The sequence below is a fragment of the Haliotis rufescens genome, unplaced genomic scaffold (assembly GCF_023055435.1).
Source record: "Haliotis rufescens isolate VD_foot unplaced genomic scaffold, xgHalRufe1.0.p SCAF_1, whole genome shotgun sequence".
NCBI classification, from domain to species: Eukaryota; Metazoa; Mollusca; class Gastropoda; order Lepetellida; family Haliotidae; genus Haliotis; species Haliotis rufescens.
In genome coordinates, this window is record NW_025963779.1 from 45,798,155 (window position 1) to 45,821,000 (window position 22,846).

At 38.0% G+C, this 22,846-nt stretch overlaps 1 protein-coding gene across 5 annotated transcripts in view; it reads right to left on the reverse strand.

Annotated features, from left to right (window-relative positions):
* LOC124136479 (small conductance calcium-activated potassium channel protein-like) overlaps window positions 1-22,846 on the reverse strand; it is a 444,627-nt gene that overhangs the window by 217,599 nt on the left and 204,182 nt on the right. For all 5 annotated transcript variants that reach the window (XM_046502402.2, XM_046502399.2, XM_046502403.2 and 2 more), the window contains one exon: window positions 6,202-6,620. In XM_046502402.2, coding sequence (XP_046358358.1) covers window positions 6,202-6,620 — 419 coding nt within the window. The remainder of the gene's footprint in view (window positions 1-6,201; window positions 6,621-22,846) is intronic.

Below are 22,846 nucleotides of genomic sequence, written 5' to 3' on the forward strand. Positions count from 1 at the left end.
CCCAAATCATCAACAGGCACATTACACTGATCTGTATAGCAAGGTTCGTCTAGAATTAATGGCTTAAAGGAAGGGGAGCACAATTGGTGCCCATAAGGATGCCTACTTCTTTCCTAAATGCCTTACCCCTAAATTGTATATATATGTCATCTCCCGCATTGTAAGCTCAAAATTAGTGTCAAAGGTTTTGGGAAATGCGTTTTTAAATTATAATTATTTTGTAAAGGTCTAAAGGTCAAATCAAGGGTCAATCGAGTGAGATACATCGCTGTGTAATGTCATTACACAGTGTTCTGTGAGTGAGTTTTATCAAAGTGTAATGTCATTACACAATGTTCTGTGAGTGAGTTGCACTACAGTGTAATGTTATTAAACAATGTTCTGTTGGTGAGTTGCATCACAGTGTAATGTTATTACATAATGTTCTGTTGGTGACAGGGGTCCGGAAAATTTAAAATCCCGATCGGACATTTGAATTTAGGCCACGCCCCCTTCAAATAGCGTATGTTAGTACAACTTTTCACACACATTACAAGTTGTTACGTATTCACAATATAATCAATTATGAATTGTTTCAATTTAAATTGTTTAATTCACCTGGACAATTAATAACAAATAATATCATTTTAGATATACATGGAAAACATACGTTTGTTTCTGTTATAATAACGATCTGTTAACGTAGTGAACAGTCTAATTAATATTCATGAGTTATATTCATGAGTCTGCTCAAGTGTACACGTTGTAACACTTGGATCGAGACTATTATCCAATATTTGGTTATCACGTGACCTCACGGAAAAAGGTGTTTTTTAAACTAAAGATTATTTAAAAACAAGACAGATAATATAATCACAAATACTAAAATATCTTTGATAGCAACAATTATTTGAATACTTTTTTCATCTGTACTTAATTATTGACCATAAAAAAATTTGATATCAATCGTCACAGAAAGCAAGATGGCGGTCAATCAAGATTCAATATACGACTAGCTACTGAAAACAATAAAATCTGCAAATCCTCATTGTATGTCAACCAAGTGAAAGTCGTTAGCCACGACTTACAAAATGATCGTCCAGACTTTGAGGGTTTGGCAGATCCGCTCGACTGATCTGCATTGGTCGACAGGCTGTCGTCACGCTTTCGCTACTTGTCTGAGGTTACATATCCTAGCATTGTGAGGATATGAGGTATTTATGTACAGCTGTAAACATCTTTCACTCAAATTAACATGATGTTCTCAGAAATTAATCCTCGATTAATCAGTGTCAACTCAGTTTATTGCCTATTACGGTGATTGACCGCTTGGACTATCATGTAGGTATGATGTATTTACAGCACTCAAAACAAACCAACTTGTCAGTGTAGATAATCTTCATTGTGTTACAACTGCAGACAGAAACTGCTCAGTCCTAACTGTTGATCATTTCCGGTCAAAATTTAAGAATGTCCGGACACTACTTTTTAAAATGTCCGGACAGAAAAATTTAAATGTACGGTAAGCAATATTTTAAACCGGACATCTGAGATTCCCAATCGGACATGTCCGAGGCATATGACGATTTCCGGACCCCTGGTTGGTGAGTTGCATTACAGTGTAATGCTATGACACAATGTTCTGTGAGTGAGTTGCATCGCTGTGTAATGTTATTACACAATGTTCTGTGAGTTAATTGCATCACTGTGTAATGTTATTACACAATGTTCTGTTGGTGAGTTGCATCACAGTGTAATGTTAATACACAATGTTATGTTTGTGAGTTGCATCACTGTGTAATGTTAATACAAAATGTTCTGTGAGTGTGTTGCATCACTGTGTAATGTTCTGTGAGTGAGTTGCATCACTGTGTAATGTTATTACAAAATGTTTCTGTGAGTGAGTTGCATCACAGTGTAATGTTAATACACAATGTTCTGTTGGTGACTTTGCATCACAGTGTAATGCTATGACACAATGTTCTGTGAGTGAGTTGCATCACTGTGTAATGTTAATGCACAATGTTCTGTGAGTGTGTTGCATCACTGTGTAATGTTCTGTGAGTGAGTTGCATCACTGTGTAATGTTCTGTGAGTGAGTTGCATCACAGTGTAATGTTCTGTGAGTGAGTTGCATCACTGTGTAATGTTAAAACACAATGTTCTGTGAGTGAGTTGCATCACTGTGTAATGTTAATGCACAATGTTCTGTGAGTGAGTTGCATCACTGTGTAATGTTCTGTGAGTGAGTTGCATCACTGTGTAATGTTAAAACACAATGTTCTGTGAGTGAGTTGCATCACTGTGTAATGTTAATGCACAATGTTCTGTGAGTGAGTTGCATCACAGTGTAATGTTCTGTGAGTGAGTTGCATCACTGTGTAATGTTCTGTGAGTGTGTTGCATCACTGTGTAATGTTAATACACAATGTTCTGTGAGTGAGTTGCATCACAGTGTAAGGTTAATACACAATTTTCTGTGAGTGAGTTGCATCGCTGTGTAATGTTATAACACAATGTTCTGTGAGTGTGTTGCATCACAGTGTAATGTTAAAACACAATGTTCTGTGAGTGTGTTGCATCACAGTGTAATGTTCTGTGAGTGAGTTGCATCACTGTGTAATGTTAAAACACAATGTTCTGTGAGTGTGTTGCATCACAGTGTAATGTTCTGTGAGTGAGTTGCATCGCTGTGTAATGTTAAAACACAATGTTCTGTGAGTGAGTTGCATCGCTGTGTAATGTTAAAACACAATGTTCTGTGAGTGAGTTGCATCGCTGTGTAATGTTAAAACACAATGTTCTGTGAGTGAGTTGCATCACAGTGTAATGTTAAAACACAATGTTCTGTGAGTGTGTTGCATCACAGTGTAATGTTCTGTGAGTGAGTTGCATCACAGTGTAAGGTTAATACACAATTTTCTGTGAGTGAGTTGCATCGCTGTGTAATGTTATTACACAATGTGCTGTTGTAATTTGTATTTTGAACCTTAAAAAGAACACACCCAACATTGTTGTTTTATGTTAGAGAAATGTAAATAAAGCGAGATCCAATAGAAATCTCTGACTATATCATTAGCAAATGTTTATGAATCACTATCAAATAGGGATGATAACAGATGTTCGCGAAAGGGCGAGCATATCCTGGCCCCCAGGTGGCACCATCACAAACAAAGGCAAGTCAAGTGTTCACCTGAAAAAAACACGGGAACATATGATACAAGTCAAAATAGGGAATTGCATTAGACATCAATTTTGATACTGATGCGTCAGATTTGGATGTCTACCATAAAACTTTTTGAAAGCTTTACTGAGGCCTTGAATGTTCTAACCATGATCGAACAACTTCTGAACAAGAGTTGTATGACGCTGTTTGAAATCTTGAAAGAAAGAGCATTTTTGATTGTATCTCAAAAGTTGTGAAATGTAAACACAAAAAATTGGAGGTGCAGGAATATTGCTCAACATGAAGGGAAGTTGACTATTGGAAAGTTGAAGTCATCCCTCTTGTCATACAGTTTTGTGGAGAGTGTTTTGTCACTCTGAATCTTTATGCCTAGATCTAAATATGAAACAGATGAGGTGGTCTCACTGGTCTCCTTTATTTCTGGTTCAAGTGGGTAAATCTGTGGAAGGAATTGGCTATTTGATTATTATTGAACTATGTCAGATCATTTATATACCTTAAGCTTAAGTTAAACATTGCCAATCCAAGCAGAAATTCCGATTCATATGCATAAAGAGACAGATCCACAAGACCAGGAGCACAATTAGTGCACATGGGGATGCGTACTTCTTGCCTAAATGTCTTACGAAATTTTACGAAGATGTTATCAATGAGGAAGTCCAGCATTTCACATTTTGTTTTCTCAGTAAATTTCAGATGGCATTTGCTTTATTTTTTAACAAATTGTCCTGAACCTCTGAATCTATGGTCACCACTTTTTGTAACAAAAGCCCCACAGATCAAGAAATTAAGTTTTTCCCAAGTTTGTCATGTGGGATAGTGGTGTTCAAAGTTGAAAATCAAATGTATTGACAGAAAGGAACTTGATCTTTTCTGAGAATGCAAAAAGTCACGTAAATCCTTTGGGATTTTGAGAATCCACATTGCATTAATTACACTTGGCCTTCTACTTTCTGTGAACATAAAGAAAGTCCTTCCTTGATTGTATTAAGGCTTATGGTTAATCGTTGAAACAGGGATTTGGTGGTACATTTGCTGGACCCAGCAATATATCTCTCTTTGTATGGATGGTTATGGAGCTTTGGAATCCACTACAAAAGAGGAACGGACATGTCAAAAGCTGACATTACTGATGCATGGTTTGGGCAGATGTCTTCCTCAGTTAACATACTGGCCTTATATGTGGCATTATTTGAAATGTTATTTATGCCAAGTTCTTTGATAAAAAAATATATGTAGTGATGCTTACATAAAATGGTTATGTTATTTGAGGCCTTGTCAGTGGGAACAACTGCAACCTTTTCATGTAGGGCAGCCAGACTTTGGATGACAGCTGGCTGGGACAGAATGGGTTTATTAAATTTAAATTTTTAATTAAGGCATCAATTCCCTTGTTTGCCAATTTCATTAAAATCAGTTCTTAGTTCTCGCTATCACTGAACAAAGATCTGAGGACATCCCATTACGGGTCACGTCAGACCCACTTGCGCGAACTTTGACCGACCAATGGAATGACCAATCAGAAGGCAGCTTTCTTGTGCTTTACGGCAAAAATTTCAAATTGGCGACTACGCTTCGAAACATATTTTGACAAATTCTCGATTACAAATTTGAAACCTGAACAAAAAAACATTCTGGAATGGTAAATGGATGGTCTAGATTGTAAGGATTTAGTTGTTAAACCCATAACTATCGTTCGGAATACCCCATGTTAAAGTTTTCAAGATTGCGTGATTAGAAATCACATTCTGACTGTCACTTTCATAATCTGGTAAGCGACACACTGATACGTCGGATGAAAGGTCGTTCTGACGTGACCCTTAATGGGATGTCTTAAGATCTTTGTTAAGCGGTAGCGTGAACTAAGGTCTGATTTTAATGATATTGCTTGTTTGCAAATTTCAAAATAAAAAAAATGCGGTCATTGTCTTATTTAGTTGAGTCTATTTTTGAATTGGCCAAACGTTTCAAAGCAATATCAAGAACTATACTCTCTAGTTGATACTGTGGGCGTTACTGTCTGTGACTCACCCATCAGCAAAGGTTACTAGAGTCATTTAATTTCTTTTAATGACACAGAGTATAGTCTTGTTCTTACTTTGTGCAGTTTCAATGGTTCCTGAAGGAGAGGCAACAAATCTTCCAAATGAATGGTATGATTTAGTCTTCAAGCTTTTTGTGACCGTGGCTGCATCTTTGGGATGCCGGAAACAGACTCAATATACTGACGTTGGGAGTTCTTTGGTCAAACAGACTGTCATCTTCTTATATTTTGTCATTTCATCCATATGGCATTGCTGTACACAACAGTCAATTTCAATTATTTTCTCTGGATATTCTATAAGGTCGACTGCATTTAAGGCTATTGGAGGGATGGTATATTTTCTCCCATATCCTAACTTTCATGCAAAAGACTGAGTGTTTTCTTAATTGAAATGTTGGTGGACACAATTGGAAACATTTCTGTTGATGCCTGATCTGTGCTGGCTGACACATGTTGATTATTTCTGTTGTGTCTCTCACATTTAAATCAACCCACAAAGGGTACATTCAATGCCATATATGATGTTTTTAGTTTGACATGATAGATCTTCAAAAGTTTTAGTGCAGTATGTTTTAGCTGTAAAGTTGAATTCAGGATCAGTTATATAGGACAAGTTATGCAAATGTTTGGTACCACATGATGAAATACGGCATGGAGATGGGTTGGAAAGAAAAATGTCCTTCAACTTTACTGCACATTTTTAATGATGTTTGCAAATGAATCTTCATTTTTGAAATAGAAGCGGCCCTCATGTTGAACATATGTCGATTTTTATGTGTGAATCTATAGATCCATGTCAAAGTTAAAGATGACGGGATGGTTTAGCTCCTCAAGATCTGTTGAGCAATTACAAACATGTTGGTTGCAATGAAGGCATATGGCATGGCATAAAAGCTGTCATCAATGACAAATTACATTTTTATGTTTAGCCCAACAAAGATGCATTATCAACCAGAGAATATCCTATGCAAGAAAAGTAACTATTACTAACCTTTCACAAGCTCGAAGAAGCCAGCTTGCTATTATCCATAGAGACAGCATAAATACAAGAAGAACAGTTCCAGGACATATGGTCATAAGTGTCTTCAACACAAACTTGGTATCAAAATTAATCCTGTTCAAAGCTCCTATGCTTCGAGAAGATGCATCAGTAAACAACTTGCTGTGCAACAACATAACTCTACAAATAAGGTATAGACGAAGGTACATTGGAATAGAAAGCACAATATCAACTGGAACAACAGTGTGCTGGGCGTCACGATGATCAGTTTTTGGCGTTGTCCATACAAAGGTAAAGTTGCCTGGAATGGGATGCACTGCACATATGACAATTTCCACCGTAAGCTGGATTGTTCTCCTCCAGGAAATTGCTATTCTCCAATCCTCAACACAGTTGTCCACTGCAAATAACTGGAAAAAAAAACACCACCTACTATAAGTATGCATGAATTATGAACAATGGCCATTGTTATATGAATACAACTAGTATTTTAATCAGAACAGTATATCACAGGAAATAGTATTAGTATTACATTAATAAAGTTTCATTCTTAATCAGTCATTAGTTCTCTGAGTCATTTGAACTACAATAATATAATAAGCTGCTCAAATTTGAATAATTGTTAAAGAAGATCTTTCAAGTAGAAGTAGGAACAAGTCTATAAAATATGAAATCACTCTGAAGAATATAGTAAAGATAATATATCAGCTGGGTTACAATTATGTTATTTCTTAAGAAAGCTGTTATATATATATATATATATATATATATATATATATATATATATATATATATATATATATATATATGCCCACACCACTCATAAAGCTCTGTTATGGTGAAAACACATTCAAACCAACAGGGAAAGGGGACACAAACAGGTGGTAAGGAAAGAAATGTTCTAAATAACATCATAAAGAACATACAAGGGTTATGGCTTTCACATCTACATTCCTGTCTTATGTGTCTTTCAAACAGTTAATAATTCATTTGTGGTGCATGTAAGCTTTCATACACCTAGTTCACATGACATTTGACATGGATGTCTGTCTCTGTGTATGTGTGTGCAAGAGTGCCTGCATGAGATCAATGTACATTATCAATGAAGAATGAAACCAGAAACAACTGATGCATTGCAAATCCCATCAGCACAGAATACAGGGTCAAACTATATGTACCATTCTGAATTCTAATGGAAAATACAACATGCATGGTGCACAATATATTACCTGAGACATATGATATTAACTTACAAAGTACATCAAGCGCTGATACAGGTTATTGGAAAAGGAGGGGCACACCTTCAGATCACAAGTTACCGGTACCATTATGCTTGAAGAATATTTCATTTGTTTGTTAGATGTGTTATTGTTAAAACGTATAACCAAATGAGTTAGTAACAGTGTTGTCACACACGTACACTTAGTATACCCTGTCACCTAGTAAATTGCTTTACCGGTAATGCAATGTTGCCACATATCTGAGAAGCTGCTTGAACTGTGGCTAAAGATATGGATTCCCACATGCAGCCCAAAGTTAGATCATCTTTTTTAATTTCAAGGTAGTTGAATGAAATATGAGAAGACAATTAAATGTAAGTTGCCAAATTTATTTTGGCCTCCCTGTAGAATTTCAGCTAAATTTTCCAATGAAAATGAATAAATGCTGTATCATCAAAACTAAATGAAAGTAGGTACTGTAGAAAGATAAAGATTTATTGTCCAATCAGTCACCAGCCTGCACATGAACTATAAACAGAACACTGCACAAGTCATATGTGCATAGAAAAACTAGAATGGTGATCTCAGGAAACTGTCACCATCATGGTTAGAATTTTCAATAAAAATATCCAGTTATCATAATTAACATACTGTCAAGATCTCTGTTAAAGTGTTTGTATTTTACACAGAAGCAAAAGCAACCCGACTGCATTCTTTCTTCTGCCATGGCAAAATACCTGTACTCAGTGTACAGCTAAACAGATCCCTATAGATCAAGTCGGCTAAGTGAGTTAAGCTCATACACACAATATCAGGGATTGGTAGTTCAAGGTGACCTGTGTCACTTAGCCTATATTGCTAGCAGCAACTGGTCTGGGGTTTCAGTTTCTTTATATGTTGTTTAATGCTGCTATAATATGGCAGTCTGTACATAATCTGACAATCCAGTGACTGACATCGTGAGCATCAATCTACACAACTGAGATACGATAACATGCATCAACCAAGTCAACAAGCCAGACTACCCAATCCCGTTAGTCGCCTTTTACGGCCCAGCATGGGTTGCTGAAGACCTATTCTAACCCAGATCTTCACAGGTCCTAGTGTTTGAGATCTAGATTAGTTTCAGTCAGGATCTTTGATCTGTCAGCCATCACTTTTCTTGGGTTTCACCCAAGAAAAGTGTCAGACAAAAAAACAAAATCAGACCTATCCCCTCCTTTTCCTGAATTCCCCAAAACATCCCACCAGAAACATGCATCATGTTACGAAATCAGACGACATTTGAAGAATGTAGTACATCTTGGAAGAATGTAGTACAACTTGGAAGAATGTAGTACAACTTGGAAGAATGTAGTACAACTTGGAAACAGAAAGTTATATGTCTCTAACATAACAAAGAAAATTTAGACATTTCTGTTTTAAAGACCTTGACATTCAAATCTCGACCAAGAGCTGACAGAAAACTTTTAAATTGAAAGCATATGTAGCACACTATAACACAGTCTGTTTGCAAGTTTTTCAATGTATGAATGACCTTGACATAACCTTGAACAATGGCAAGTTCAGAAGAAAGTGCTTGCATTTCATGTTTTGACAACAAAGTTTCTGGTGACCAATCACTTTTATTGCAGGTGATCAAGAATATTCTAAAAAAAAGATCTCACCCAAGAGATCTTTTCTGCCCATTATGTGACCTTGAAATTGAAATATCATCCATTTCATGCAATTGGAAAATTTTCTGATTTTTCATGAAATAATTTGCAATTTCCTTAAATTTGAGTCATGTTTCATAACCTCACAGGGGGGCTTCTCAAATAGTGCTCCTGCACTGTAGCTCACCTGGATAACAGTATTAAATGTCAACAAAAACTGCCACTTAACAAGATTTGCTCCACACAATTACATTCCAATACCTTGTGGTAATATTGAGAAGGAAAGTATCCACACAAATGTAAACAGCATCAAATTTCAACAATATTTTGTAATTTCAACAATGAATGCAGTTGGAAAAAACATTGTCGCAATTAAGAACAGTCAAATATTAATGCAACACAAAGTTTGCATGCAATTGTTTCAAATCGTTTTATGAAAAATAAAGTTTCCATTTTGATGCCTTCCATAAACTAACTTCTGTAATGTTGGCAAATATTGACATAAAGTATCAGAAAACATCCAGTCTGACGTATCTGACAAACACATTCAGACTAGAAATGTCTGAAATGTTCCATCCCATGCAAATATGGGACCAGACCCATCACCACCTTTTCTCTCATTTGGACCAAAAGCTTTATATATTGAAAATCTTATACCAAGATCAGTGATATAAAAATTATACCTTAAGAGAAAATGTAACCAAAAGCTTCAGTGAGAAATTTTTAAATAGTAACCTTAACATCTGATCTTATGACAGCACTTATAATCATTCTCATGTTTCCATTGTCTATATGCTTTCAGACAAGTTGTTGCATAAAGTTGAATTATTAATAATTAAGGGCGCAACAAAAATGTAGAGGTCATGTCAAGGTCAAAATTCATATCGCCACAAAAACAAAATAAGATATATGTTAGGCGCCACTACTAACTGCAGATACACCTAATTTTGTTTTATTTGGTTAAAAGATGGCCAAGATATGGTCTTCAATGGGGTTTTTTAAAAATAAGGCTGCTGTTGTGGAACCTGTTCAAATAATGGAGGTGTCTTCATTGGTAGAATGTTGTTTCAGCTTCATTGGTCCAGTGGACAAGCAGGTCATGACATGAGCTGACTTCAGTCAGTTGAGCTAAAACCGATGCAGACCCATCGCCATAGCTGGCTTCACAGATATCTATCTATACTCATCTTGGTGTCTGTAGTACCAATTAGTCCTACCCTCTAGCTACCTTGATAAAAATATATTAAGACCACTTCTGATTTAATTACATCACTTCTCATCTGGAAAAATGTATATACATGTATATGCTCAATGCTGTACAACTTTGAAAAAGAAAGTCAAATGATAAGTGCAATTGCTGCCAAAACATTTCAAGGATATATTGTGTTACAAATGTAAAGTCACTGAAACAAACTGTCTGAATTATACTGCCAAGTCTCTCAGTGTATACGTAAGTGCTTATGTATTCTTAAAGGAGAATGGTAGATACTGACAAAGCCTGAACATATGTCGGTCATTAAATACTCATGTTTCAACACAATATGTAAATTCATTTGCTAATATAATGTAAAACCTATTCATTATCACTCTGATCTCTGCAATAGATTATATACTGAGTCAAATTAAAAACTTCACATTTTTAAAAGTAATCCCATATATGATATACAACGAACAAATGTATCAGAGAAGGTAATTTTAATTAACGGTGGTAACCATAATTTGTTCCAAGCACCTACGGTGTTCGGTAATAACATCAAGAGTTTAAATCATAAGTCCCAAGCACGAGAATCTGATGGCACACAAGTTCAGTAGCGTATATGGCCACCATGTGCGTTGACAACTGCCACACAACGCCTCTGCATAGACCTTGTGATGCTTGTGAACACATGATTGGGAAGACGACGCCATTGTTGCTGCAAAATGGTGCCAAGATCTTGCAAATTGTGGCTGGTTCTGGAGAGTGCCCAGACTTCTGCCAAGAGCATCCCTGACGTGAGATTGTGGTCGGGAGACCTTGATGGCAAGTCCATGACGTTGACTCCCGCATTCTGAAGGAAATTCCTTATCAAAATTGCTGTGTGGGGTCTGGCATTGTCGTGTTGGAAGATCAAACAGGGTCCATGTGCTGCCATAAAAGGCAGAAGTACTGGTGCCAGTACCTGGTCGCGGTAAGCAGCAGCGTTGAGGTTGCCACGGATGACAAGAAGCCTGGAACGTGCATTGCCACAGAAAGCACCCAACACAATGACACTTCCACCTCGAAATCTGTCAACTTCCTGTACACAACACTGGGCATAACGTTCATGACGGCGCCTCCACACCCTCGCCCTACCATCAGCAAATCGAAGATTAAATCGGGATTCATCACTGAAGACGACTTGATTCCAATTCCTCTGAGTCAATCGTAAGTGTCGCTGTGCCCACAATTGACGTTGACGTCTGTGTAATTGAGTCAGAATCGGCCTGCAGTATGGCCGTCATGCTTGAAGGTGAGCAGTTCTCAGAGGGTTTCGAACAGTTTGCGCACTCAGTCTACCCCTAAATAGTTTATTTCTGGTTGATGTAGCCGTCAAAAATCGGTTACGGAGGTGACGTAAGACAATCTGACGATCCTCTGCATGTGACGTCACACGTGGTCGACCTGACCGAGGGAGATCAGCGGTGGTACCCGTTTGCTGTAGACGCGTCTGTAAATCATAAACAGTCCGTCGACTACAACCCATCGTCCTTGCGACTTCAGCTACGGACATTCCTGTCTACAACATGCCGATTGCACGTTCATGTTGCACATTTGAAAGGCGTTGCATGACAAATAGCCATAAAGACTTTTGTTTTCTTGTGTTTTTCTTTTTTTGTTAATGACTGCAAAACACGTGCAGTATTATGGCCACGTGACCAGTTGCACGTGATAAAACACTTTTGCCACTATAGTACCGTGCACATGATTTTGAACGATTCACCTGCACAAAAACGGGTGTAATCTCAAGACAATACATGGCCATTACTGTTTAAAGACACAATAAGGGCCCACAATGATAACTGGTCAAAATGTGAACATTTTAGGATGTAATGGTTTATTGTCGTGCATCTGGATGTAATGGTTTATTGTGTTGCATCAGGATGTAATGTTTGTTTCAGTGGTGCATCAGGATGTAATGGTTTGTTGTGTTGCACCAGGATGTAATGGTTTATTGTGTTGCACCAGGATGTAATGGTTTATTGTGTTGCATCAGGATGTAATGTTTGTTTCAGTCTTGCATCAGGATGTTATGTTTGTTTCAGTGTTGCATCAGGATGAAATGGTTTATTGTGGTGCATAAGGATGGAATGTTTGTTTCAGTCTTGCATCAGGATGAAATGTTTGTTTCAGTGTTGCACCAGGATGTAATGGTTTATTGTGTTGCATCAGGATGTAATGTTTGTTTCAGTCTTGCATCAGGATGTAATGGTTTATTGTGTTGCATCAGGATGTAATGGTTTATTATGTTGCATCAGGATGTAATGGTTTATTGTGTTGCATCAGGATGAAATGTTTGTTTCAGTGTTGCATCAAGATGTAATGGTTTATTGTGTTGCATCAGGATGTAATGTTTGTTTCAGTCTTGCATCAGGATGTAATGGTTTATTGTGTTGCACCAGGATGTAATGGTTTATTGTGTTGTATCAGGATGTAATGTTTGTTTCAGTCTTGCATCAGGATGTAATGGTTTATTGTGTTGCACCAGGATGTAATGGTTTATTGTGTTTCATCAGGATGTAATGTTTGTTTCAGTCTTGCATCAGGATGTAATGGTTTATTGTGGTGCATCAGGATGTAATGGTTTATTGTGTTGCATCAGGATGTAATGTTTGTTTCAGTCTTGCATCAGGATGTAATGGTTTATTGTGTTGCATCAGGATGAAATGTTTGTTTCAGTGTTGCATCAAGATGTAATGGTTTATTGTGTTGCATCAGGATGTAATGGTTTATTGTGTTGCATCAGGATGTAATGTTTGTTTCAGTGTTGCATCAAGATGTAATGGTTTATTGTGTTGCATCAGGATGTAATGGTTTATTGTGTTGCAACAGGATGAAATGTTTGTTTCAGTGTTGCACCAGGATGTAATGGTTTGTTGTGTTTCATCAGGATGTAATGTTTGTTTCAGTCTTGCATCAGGATGTAATGGTTTATTGTGTTGCATCAGGATGTAATGTTTGTTTCAGTGTTGCATCAGGATGTAAAGGTTTATTGTGTTGCACCAGGATGTAATGGTTTATTGTGTTTCATCAGGATGTAATGTTTGTTTCAGTCTTGCATCAGGATGTAATGGTTTAGTGTGTTGCATCAGGATGTGATGTTTGTTTCAGTCTTGCATCAGGATGAAATGTTTGTTTCAGTGTTGCACCAGGATGTAATGGTTTATTGTGTTGCACCAGGATGTAATGTTTGTTTCAGTCTTGCATCAGGATGTAATGGTTTGTTGTGTTGCATCAGGATGTAATGGTTTAGTGTGTTGCATCAGGATGTAATGTTTGTTTCAGTCTTGCATCAGGATGTAATGGTTTGTTGTGTTGCATCAGGATGTAATGGTTTAGTGTGTTGCACCAGGATGTAATGGTTTATTGTGTTGCATCAGGATGTAATGGTTTATTGTGTTGCACCAGGATGTAATGGTTTATTGTGTTGCACCAGGATGTAATGGTTTATTGTGTTGCATCAGGATGAAATGTTTGTTTCAGTGTTGCACCAGGATGTAATGGTTTATTGTGTTTCATCAGGATGTAATGTTTGTTTCAGTCTTGCATCAGGATGTAATGGTTTATTGTGTTGCATCAGGATGTAATGTTTGTTTCAGTCTTGCATCAGGATGTAATGGTTTATTGTGTTGCACCAGGATGTAATGGTTTATTGTGTTTCATCAGGATGTAATGTTTGTTTCAGTCTTGCATCAGGATGTAATGGTTTAGTGTGTTGCATCAGGATGTAATGTTTGTTTCAGTCTTGCATCAGGATGAAATGTTTGTTTCAGTGTTGCACCAGGATGTAATGGTTTATTGTGTTGCACCAGGATGTAATGTTTGTTTCAGTCTTGCATCAGGATGTAATGGTTTGTTGTGTTGCATCAGGATGTAATGGTTTAGTGTGTTGCATCAGGATGTAATGTTTGTTTCAGTCTTGCATCAGGATGTAATGGTTTGTTGTGTTGCATCAGGATGTAATGGTTTAGTGTGTTGCACCAGGATGTAATGGTTTATTGTGTTGCATCAGGATGTAATGGTTTATTGTGTTGCACCAGGATGTAATGGTTTATTGTGTTGCATCAGGATGTAATGGTTTATTGTGTTGCATCAGGATGTAATGGTTTTTTTCAGTCTTGCATCAGGATGTAATGGTTTATTGTGTTGCATCAGGGTGTAATGGTTTATTGTGTTGCATCAGGATGTAATGTTTGTTTCAGTGGTGCATCAGGATGTAATGGTTCATTGTGTTGCATCAGGATGTAATGGTTTTTTCAGTCTTGCAACAGGATGTAATGGTTTATTGTGTTGCATCAGGGTGTAATGGTTTATTGTGTTGCATCAGGATGTAATGTTTGTTTCAGTGGTGCATCAGGATGTAATGGTTTATTGTGTTGCATCAGGATGTAATGGTTTATTGTGTTGCATCAGGATGTAATGTCTGTTTCAGTCTTGCATCAGGGTATACTGGTTTATTGTGTTGTATCAGGATGTAATGTTTATTTCAGTCTTGCATCAGGATGTAACCTTTTGTTGTGTTGCACCAGGATGTAATGTTTGTTTCAGTCTTGCATCAGGATGTAATGGTTTATTGTGTTGCACCAGGATGTAATGTTTGTTTCAGTCTTGCATCAGGATGTAATGGTTTATTGTGTTGCATCAGGATGTAATGTTTGTTTCAGTCTTGCATCAGGATGTAATGGTTTATTGTGTTGCACCAGGATGTAATGGTTTATTGTGTTTCATCAGGATGTAATGTTTGTTTCAGTCTTGCATCATGATGTAATGGTTTAGTGTGTTGCATCAGGATGTAATGTTTGTTTCAGTCTTGCATCAGGATGAAATGTTTGTTTCAGTGTTGCACCAGGATGTAATAGTTTATTGTGTTGCACCAGGATGTAATGTTTGTTTCAGTCTTGCATCAGGATGTAATGGTTTGTTGTGTTGCATCAGGATGTAATGGTTTAGTGTGTTGCATCAGGATGTAATGTTTGTTTCAGTCTTGCATCAGGATGTAATGGTTTGTTGTGTTGCATCAGGATGTAATGGTTTAGTGTGTTGCACCAGGATGTAATGGTTTATTGTGTTGCATAAGGATGTAATGGTTTATTGTGTTGCACCAGGATGTAATGGTTTATTGTGTTGCATCAGGATGTAATGGTTTATTGTGTTGCATCAGGATGTAATGGTTTTTTTCAGTCTTGCATCAGGATGTAATGGTTTATTGTGTTGCATCAGGGTGTAATGGTTTATTGTGTTGCATCAGGATGTAATGTTTTTTTCAGTCTTGCATCAGGATGTAATGGTTTATTGTGTTGCATCAGGGTGTAATGGTTTATTGTGTTGCATCAGGATGTAATGTTTGTTTCAGTGGTGCATCAGGATGTAAAGGTTTATTGTGTTGCATCAGGATGTAATGGTTTATTGTGTTGCATCAGGATGTAATGTTTGTTTCAGTCTTGCATCAGGGTATAATGGTTTATTGTGTTGTATCAGGATGTAATTTTTATTTCAGTCTTGCATCAGGATGTAACCTTTTGTTGTGTTGCACCAGGATGTAATGTTTGTTTCAGTCTTGCATCAGGATGTAATGGTTTATTGTGTTGCACCAGGATGTAATGTTTGTTTCAGTCTTGCATCAGGATGTAATGGTTTATTGTGTTGCATCAGGATGTAATGTTTGTTTCAGTCTTGCATCAGGATGTAATGGTTTATTGTGTTGCATCCGGATGTAATGGTTTATTGTGTTGCATCAGGATGTAATGTTTGTTTCAGTCTTGCATCAGGATGTAATGGTTTAGTGTGTTGCATCAGGATGTAATGTTTGTTTCAGTGTTGCATCAGGATGTAATGGTTTATTGTGTTTCATCAGAATAAAATGTTTGTTTCAGTCTTGCATCAGGATGTAATGGTTTATTGTGTTGCATCAGGATGTAATGTTTGTTTCAGTCTTGCATCAGGATGTAATGGTTTATTGTGTTGCATCAGGATGTAATGGTTTATTGTGTTGCATCAGGATGTAATGTTTGTTTCAGTCGTGCATCAGGATGTAATGGTTTATTGTGTTGCATCAGGATGTAATGGTTTATTGTGTTTCATCAGGATGTAATTTTTTTTTCAGTCTTGCATCAGGATGTAATGGTTTTTCAGTGGTTCACCATTACCCAAACCAATTCTTCTGAAAGTGAGTGGAATGTTCAGGCCCTGGATATGGCAAATTGCATCTTTCATAATAGGGCTGGGACAAGTCCAAATTTACTACCTGGATCCCCGACCCCCTATTACCCGACCCTACCCGGGTACCCACTGCAAGTCTCAAGAGTAGGGAACAAAATGTCTGATTGGTAATTGTTTTACTGCAGCCCTGGCTGAAACTATTTAGATACATGTATCAAACAATCAGATCATGCGTAGACTGAAGTTGACTCAAACATACACAAGTTAAAAGGAATGTGTGCATTGTCAGAAAGAAATGCGAACATTAGTGACTTGTGGTGTAACCACTGAGCTATAGTGAGTTTTTGTCATTAAACAATATATCACGTGACTAACCACGGGTCCAGGTAGTCCTGTGCATATCCGGGTACTAGTCAGGACCCATCCGACCCGAGTACCCGAGTTACCCATACCAGCCCTAATTGATAATGCTTTTGATTTTTTGATTATCACTGTATCTTGGTAGAAGGAAATTAGATGGCCAAAATGACACATGGCTGCAGTTTGGACTTGATCCAATCGGACAGTTCAGCAGCCATCATTGGTTGGAACAAGCACGTGAATCTGGATGGATTGCAGGGGACCTATTTCAACCAAGAATTCCAACAGGGTTGTATGATGTATGATCTCTGATGTGCTTACAAAGTTTCATCACGACATATTAAATGATTCAACGTGTTACTGTCAGAAATGCAAAATCTGAAAATTTAGAAAACACCTGAATAGCAAAAATGCATCCAAAATTTAACAAAGAAATGAGAAAAAATATATGAATTATGCTCCGGAAATTATCCCTGTAAACTCATTTGAGGTTGCCTTGGAAATGGGAAAATAAAACTTTCATAAATTACTCAATAGCAAAAGGCACCTGTTCAGATCATACCTGAAATATTACATGAAGAAATATAGAATGGTTTATGTGTTTTGCTCCAAGAAAATGATGTATGGAGGGTAGGACAGAACCCATTTCTATATCCCCTGCAAAAGCCCCACGAAAGAATCATTTGGGGTACTTGTCAGTAAACTTATCTCTAGAATACAATAGTCGTTTTTCTCCTGTTAGGGAGTCACAATAAGCATAAGCTTTTTTCTAGCATGGTACATACCTTAGTGCTGGAAACAACAGACACCATCTTGAATTATCATTATTTTCTCCCTTCAGAACACACAAAGAACCTGTTTTTGAATCAGTGAAATGAGGTAGTAAGGAGGGGCTATTTACTTGTCTCCAAGATGTAAATTTACAAACAACTACAGTGATTCCTCGTCCTTGCTACAACGCTACCTCCGGGGTCCAAATATAGATGATCAGCAGTTTAACGAAGGTCGAGTCGTAGGTGGAAGATGACCAACAAAACAGTATACATGCTCTGCCTGCTTTAGTTCTCGTATACTAAGCCGGAAATAGCAATCAGCTGTGCACACGTTTCCTCCAAATCTACCGGTGATTCAGTTAAAAAGTACCCAATGAGACAACTTCAAAGAATTTTGATGCAATGATCGGAAGAAATTGTATCTGAAATTTTTATTTTATCAGGAATAATATTATCCAATATCTTGCTATTTTAGTTGCAGCTTCCACCATATATACTTAAAATCATAAGAACCATAAGCGTACCACTTTGGTACAAATGGTATGCAGGATATTTTTTTTACGCATGGAACGATTTTGACCAGTCACTGTAGGGACTTCCCGCACTACATGTATTTAGATTGCGAAATCGTTATGTTGACATTTTATAGTCAAACTGCCTCAAATATGACTTGATGAGGTAGCCAACAAGCCAACATTTGCGTGTGTTCCTGAAATTGGCTCTTGGTAGGGTATTGAGGGAGGTGGAACTGGTGAAGTAAGTCGATATTGGCTTGCTGTTTGACTTTTGACCATGACTTTACTAAAAGAAAACTAACAGAAGCAGTCCACATTAATCGCCACAAGCCATCAATCAACAGAGATCAAGGCTATTTCATCCCATCCGGCTCCTATGAACTCATTTATCAAAAATCACCCCACCTATGTACTCTTAATCCTGTTGATTTGGCTTCCTGTCCTATTGGCTTCCTCATCGGGTGTTCTTTTTCCATCATCTTGTTAGTTTTATCTTTCTGTTGTCATTGTTTAACCTACTCACGTTAATCTCTTATCTATGCAATTGTTGTTACTGTTAATCCTCCACCTACTGTATATTTTCTGTACCATGCCCAAACATCGCCAAACATTACAGTAAATAAAGAACTTGTTATCCATAAATTATCTCAACTTTGTCATCCATCAACTTCTAAGTAATGCCTATCAAGCAATTTACATGACTAATATTGATGACAAAGGCAGGTGGCAAACCAGTCTATCTGAGGCATCTCCAAAGTCTGAGAAATGAACTTGAAGATTTCCTGGTCTTCGTATCTGAGAATATGATTTCTGAATGTCTGGATAAGGCATCTGCCACAATATTGAACCTGCCTGGAATGTGATGAGCTGGAATCGTGAGATTCCACTTGTCTGCTAGTTCAAACAAGAAATGAGTTTCCTGCGTTATATATATAAGGTTGGATTTGGTGCTTCCTTGCTTTAAGAATCCATCGACAAACTGTAATTGCTGTTGAAACTGCTTTCATTTCTTGATGTTTCCTTTTTGGTGGTCCATAAACCCTGAGTAGTGTGGACTCCCACATGAACTTCCAAAACCTTCTCAAATGCACCTGTATACAGCTGGAATCGACAAGATGTTGGCTTGAAGGGTGCTACTATCATTGTGTGGAACATGCTGCACATGAAGCCCCCAAGTGAGTTCCTGCCAAACCTTCTAAAATGCACCTGTATACAGCTGGAATGGACAAGATGTTGTCTTGAAGGGTAGTACTATCATTGTGTGGAACATGCTGCACATGAAGCCCCCAAGTGAGTTCCTGCCAAACCTTCTCAAATGCACCTGTATACAGCTGGAATGGACAAGATGTTGTCTTTAAGGGTAGTACTATCATTGTGTGGAACATGCTGCACATGAAGCCCCCAAGTGAGTTCCTGCCAAACCTTCTCAAATGCACCTGTATACAGCTGGAATGGACAAGATGTTGTCTTGAAGGGTAGTACTATCATTGTGTGGAACATGCTGCACATGAAGCCCCCAAGTGAGTTCCTGCCAAACCTTCTCAAATGCACCTGTATACAGCTGGAATGGACAAGATGTTGTCTTGAAGGGTAGTACTATCATTGTGTGGAACATGCTGCACATGAAGCCCCCAAGTGAGTTCCTGCCAAACCTTCTCAAATGCACCTATATACAGCTGGAATGGACAAGTTGTTGGCTTGAAGGGTGGTACTATCATTGTGTGGAACATGCTGCACATGAAGCCCCCAAGTGAGTTCCTGCCAAACCTTCTCAAATGATCCTGTGTACAGCCGGAATGGACAAGATGTTGGCTTGAAGGGTGGTACTATCATTGTGTGGAACATGCTGCACATGAAGCCCCCAAGTGAGTTCCTGCCAAGCCTTCATGGGTGGTGTTATCAGCGTGACTAAATCTTGTTGATGATGCACATTTATCTAATACTGGGTAAATCTGTCCTCTGGACGAGTTCCTTTCATCCACTGAGAACTGCACCAATATACTGGTCTTCTGAGTGGAAACAAATTCTGACTTGATCAGATGTACTAGCAACTCCAAGGCACTGAACAGTTGTATAATACGATGCCTGTCTCCAATGAGCTGTTCTTGTATCTGATTGATCGGCTGCCCTAGTAACGTCCAGATACCCTTTGTGACAAGGTGACAGACCTAGGTATATCTATTGCCAATGCATATTAAATGTTAATTTCGCTCGGGTTTTGAATTACCTTATAAACAGTAACTAATAAACCACTTGAACTGTAACTGTACATACAACATCTTCTGAAAGTGAAAACACTGCACCTTATCAAGATGGTCTTATTATGTATGTTAGTTGAAATGCTAATCCATGGTATCAGATTAAAGTTTGTTAAAAAAAGCACTCTTAATAAGCTTGGCAAGATGAAAGACTGCCCTAGCGGAGATTGCCTTCGATGTCCACTCTTTGTCGCCCCTCAACAATATAATCTTTATGAGATATCCTCTGAGAAATACTCCAGCTGTGCATACAAAAATTGGTTTCTTAACAGGTGGTTTGATCCGATGTCTGTTAATCTATGTTGACAGATGTTATGACAATACTGACCTGGGTAGATATATAATTTTCCCTGTGTATTAAGATCGTTTCAGCTGCGTTATAGGGCTGACAAGTAACTGTCAGTGCTGTTAACTTTTGTACATTCACCTGTTAGATGTACTCATGCTGTGCGAGTCCAACTGTTAATTGCCAAAATTAAATCCTTAATGTTTTAGTCTTGTTGTTGTTGCCTTGTGTTAATAAATTCTTAAACCATCAGTAGGTTTATCCTTGTATATGTGCCTTAATATAATCTGTCTTTATATTTAATTTTTACATCATGTGTGTGTCATCACATCCAATCATAGTAACTTTTGGCATTTATGAGTCGCCTCCTCTTTTGGTGAGGCATTACTCTAGTGTAGACAGCGTAATTGTTACTTAAGCACTGTGACACTCATTTATCCTTCGACTGTGGGCAAAAGCTAGAATCGGCCTTGTAAGGGTGGTGAATAGACTTTGTGCCTCTGATATTCTCAATGAAAGGACTTGAACTGGAACCTCACCCCCTTGACAGATAACCTGATTTCTAGTGATCTAGTGTTAGTGTCACAGCTTAGAAATTCTATAATGTTGCTTGACCTCCTGACCACCCTTACAGCCTGAGTGGTGTTGTGGTCCAGGTCCCAGCTTCTTGTTTCATCTGCATGAAGACTGAATGTTCTTCCAGTCAGACAGCTGTAGTGGCTTACAGGCTTAACACTGTCAAACCCATCAAAGTGCAGTCTAAGGTTCTTAGGAAACGAATCTTATGTTCTTGTCATCATCCCCCAAATGTAGTTGTTATATATGAAAAGTTGCATGTGAAGCATGGTGAGGTATTTAATGACATAAGTGGTGATAGCTTTTTGAGAGGGCAGTTCAAGTTGTAATATGGCAATGTTATAGAAAAGACCATTTGGATTGACACAAAGTGCTTGTTGAAGTTTGAGTTGATATGAGATGTCAACAAGTGATCACAATGACAGGTGGAGATATGGTGACATGACCCAGATAGGAAATAGTATTCCTGAAACTTTCTCCGATGGCGGTTTTCAGATGTGGATACACTTTGGATAAAGTTTTGAAGAAGAATGATAAATCTTTTGTTGATGATTCCTCTGTAGAATTCCTCTAATTCAACCGAGTATTGATACTGGTATCTCTAAACCTATCAAACAGCAGCCATATCATATTCCAGTTCACAAAGGAAGTGGAAAGGCAAATTGAGCTTATGTTGAGAAAGGGTGTGGTATGTCCAAGCACCAGTCCTTGATCATCTCCATTGTTGCTTGTAAGAATCGCCAGGGGAAGTACAGATTGTTGCCGTGTCAATTCAGTAAGCTGAAAAGATGCCCTTTGTCTGCCAAGTATGGTAGATATGTTCCTCTTAGTTGAGGGAAATATGTTCTATCTTCACCTGGATTTATGCGCTGGGTATTGGCAGTCGCCGTAAGAGCCTAAGGATTGTTAGAAAATTGCATTTTCGGTAAGAGATTCTCACTATGAATTTACTGCAGTACCTTTTGGAATTTCTAATGGTACAGCAACTTGTCAGAGATTGATGAGTTCTTTAATGCAGGGTCTACAGGGTGCTTCTGTGTTCAGGGATGACATTCTCATCTATACTAACATGGAGGAGGAGCATGTTTAGACGTTAAGCACAGTCTTAGGAAAGATTAGAGAAGCTGGGTTAAGACTGTCACACAAGATATGTATTTTCATGCAGAAAGAGGTTATGTTCTTGGGGCATAGATTGTCAGCGACGGGAATACAACCTGATGGGGCTAAGGTGGAAGCTCTGGTCAACTATCCTAAGCCTACTAAAGTGGCGACATATGCCAGTCAAGTGATGAACTCTGCAGAGAAAAATTATACAGCTATGGAAAGAGAATGTTTGGCAGTAGTGTGGGCAGTTTGCAAATGGAGAGGGTATCTTTTGGGCAAGATATTTCACGTGGTCACGGATAATTAGTCCCTGTCTTATGAAGACTATGAAGGGACCAAAGGGAAGAATAGCCAGGTGGATAGTGGCTTCAGAGGAGTTGAACTATGAGGTTACCCACATGGCTGGAAGGAAAATGAAGACTCATTGAGTCTGTGTGTTCAAGACATCAAGAACCTAATTCGGATGCATGGGAGATGCCATCTCACTTTGCAT